The sequence below is a fragment of the Thunnus albacares genome, chromosome 13 (assembly GCF_914725855.1).
Source record: "Thunnus albacares chromosome 13, fThuAlb1.1, whole genome shotgun sequence".
NCBI classification, from domain to species: domain Eukaryota; kingdom Metazoa; phylum Chordata; class Actinopteri; order Scombriformes; family Scombridae; genus Thunnus; species Thunnus albacares.
This window is the reverse complement of record NC_058118.1, coordinates 9,865,334-9,868,478: the sequence shown is the minus strand read 5'-3', so window position 1 is coordinate 9,868,478 and position 3,145 is coordinate 9,865,334. Positions and strand designations below refer to the sequence as shown.

The following is a 3,145-nucleotide window of genomic DNA, read 5'->3' as shown; positions in this document are numbered from 1 at the left end:
ATGAGGTAGGTGATGTACTGCAAGAGTAAAGGAAGGAAGCAGATAATTGCAGGAATTGTTGCGTTTCTTGTTTGGCTTGATTTTGTTTAATTTACATGCAAGTCACAACACTTTCTGTGACATTTGTAGGTGAAAGGACAGGCTTTTCAAGTCTGTCTTAATGGAAATAGTTTTTCCTTGCTGTAATCATTCCTCCTGTTCATATTGACCATAAGAAGATCCTTTCATAACACTATTACAATGGAAGTGATGAGGGCCATAATCCACAGTCCTCCTTTTAGGCAAAAATGTATTTAAAAGTTTATCTGAAGTTAATATGAAGCTTCAGCATCCAAATGAGTCAAATCAAGTAGATATCTTTCAACGTTACAGTCTTTTTAGTGCCAAAGTTCCTCTTTTTGTTACTATACTTCCACCACAGCTCAACAGGGAAACACTGTCCGAGGAAACACAAAGAGGGAAACTGATGCTAAAAAGACTGTAAATGTGGCAGATATCCACTTGATATGGCTAACTCAGACTGCTGAAGCCTCATATAAGTGTCAGATAAACATTTAACTGCATTTTTGCACAAAATGACTGCAGACACACTGTGGACTTAAGCCTCCATCACTTACATTGAAACCTCTTTCAGTGTTCATATGGACACACGACTGTTGTTTTAATGCCAGTAACTCTGACAATGAAGATGAGCTAAAGGTGTTGCACAAATTGAAATTTGATCTGCTGATGGCGCTAGATGAAAAGTAGAGGGACATACAGTATATTGTTAAAAATATAGAATATTTTTAAGGCAATCCAAACATACTGTACTTACTAACAGTATAGAAATCCACTTTAATTTTACTTATAATGAAACTGATCGAAGCATACTTTTAAGTGATGTCCTAATGATACATTGTTTTGTATTTGTGTAAACGTGCTTAAGAAGAATGGACTAACTTAAAGCAGAATTGACAAAATAAGTCCAATTATTTAAAGCACACTCAAATACCACTACTGTACTATTGTATTGAAAAATATATTTTTTAAGTGTAATGAAAATGATCCATTGAGAATACTTCAAGACAGTATATGAAAATTTACTTTAATTATGCTTATATTTAAACTGATCAAGGCACGCATTTGAAAAACGTGTTCATTGTACACAATTATGTGTTGTTTTGTAGTGTAGGAAGAATGCGCTACATGTACACATGAAGTTATATTGATTGTTAGTATTCCTATTTGAAGCACATTGAAGTAATACTGCATGACTGATACACAGTGGTAAAGTAGCATAAGTTCATTTACCTTAAATTCTTTGTACTTCAATATTAGTCTATATTCATTTACGTCAGACTGAGATAAGTTGATGAGAAAACCATTTTATGGTGTTTTTTGTGTCATTTCAGACTTTCAAGCATAAGAAAGACAGCAAAAATTTTCTTGCTTGTGGGAGCTCTTGTCGCAGTCGTCTATCTCTGGAAAGACTCTACTGAGCACAAAACCATCGGCCTCAAAGTCAATGTGAGAAAGAATGCCAGTCAAATGATGACATTACCACCCACTAAAAACATATCCTACACATACTCCTGGCCAGTATGTCAACAAAATATGTCTGCTGTCAAAATCACAAACTTCAGCTCACTTCCTGGTCATATACAAGACTTTCTCTATTATCGACATTGTCGCCATTTTCCCATGCTACTCGACGTTCCTGACAAATGTGGAGGAGCTGATGAATCTGCAAAAGTCTTTCTTCTGCTGGTCATTAAAAGCTCCCCTTTAAACTACGACCGCAGAGAGGTGCTGCGCAAAACCTGGGCTGAAGAGAGGTTACACAATGGTGTTTGGATACGAAGGATCTTCATCTCAGGAACGACAGGTACTGGTTTTCAGAAACAGAGACTGAGCAAACTCCTTAAAATAGAGCACCGCAAGTACAATGACATCCTCCAATGGGACTTCAGTGACACATTCTTTAACCTCACCTTGAAGCAGATACTCTTCCTAGAATGGATGGAAAGAAACTGTCCACAGGCTCGCTTCCTGCTTAATGGTGATGATGACGTCTTTGCCCACACAGAAAACATGGTTGAGTATCTCCAAAGCTTCAAGGACAACAATGGAAGCAAGCATCTCTTTACTGGCCATCTGATCCAGAATGTGGGGCCCATTCGATTGCCAGAGTACAAGTATTTTGTTCCCGTTCAGGTGGAGGAGTCAGACTCATTTCCACCATACTGTGGTGGGGGCGGCTTCCTGCTGTCTGGCTACACAGCTTTGGTCATATACAATATGTCCCAGACCATTAACATTCTTCCCATTGACGATGCTTACATGGGAATGTGCCTGGCTAAAGCAGGACTTAGACCTGATTCCCATATTGGTGTGAAGACCGCAGGACTGTTCTATCCCAACTATCCCTCCAGCAAAGTAGATGAATTAGAAACTTGCTTATATAAAGACATCCTGCTTGTACACAGATTCCTTCCAGCTCACATGTATCTTATGTGGCAAAACTTACATGACCCTAATCTGAATTGTGATACCAATAAAAAATGATATACACTCAGTGGCCTCTTTATTAGAAACACCTGTACAATATAATGTGATCCAACAACAACAGCTCTGCCATAAATTTGACCATTACACAGCTTAAAAAGTTCAGGTTTTGTTATTACTTTGAGAGAGATGTTAATTCCTCTATATGTTAATGACTGACATTGTAGTTTGTGGTGGTGTTGCACTGGATTGTATAATATTTAAAGATGTTTGCATTATTCTGCTGCTATCTTGTATGTAAATTGGGAAGACTAAATAATAGAAACACCTGTAACACTTTAGTTTACAGCCTGCAAATGACAATCTAACTACATATGTGGTATGAATGAAATACTTAATGAGCACTTTAAAATGATGATGTACTCATAAAAATTTAGGTTAGGAAATTACATTGTAACACTGGAGAGGGCCTTGCTTTTTAAAAAAATAATATTAAATATAAGTTTCATGATTTTCATGTAGTCTCTTAGTCTTTGTCTCCCGGTCATGGTGTGTAATGATTAGATTAGTAAGACATGAGCTATGCTGCCTGACCTCCAGGGAAGCCACTCCCTACCAAGTGGACGACAGTTGTTCAAAATTCAAAACAACAGAAAAT

At 37.4% G+C, this 3,145-nt stretch overlaps 1 protein-coding gene across 1 annotated transcript; it reads left to right on the top strand.

Moving 5' to 3' along the window:
* On the top strand, positions 1 to 2,659 carry LOC122995781 (N-acetyllactosaminide beta-1,3-N-acetylglucosaminyltransferase 3-like). Its single transcript, XM_044371151.1, has 2 exons — positions 1 to 5; positions 1,395 to 2,659. The coding sequence occupies exons 1-2, from the start codon at positions 1 to 3 to the stop codon at positions 2,545 to 2,547; spliced, it is 1,158 nt and encodes a 385-aa protein (XP_044227086.1). The 3' UTR covers positions 2,548 to 2,659.
* Positions 2,660 to 3,145: the final 486 nt, after the last annotated feature.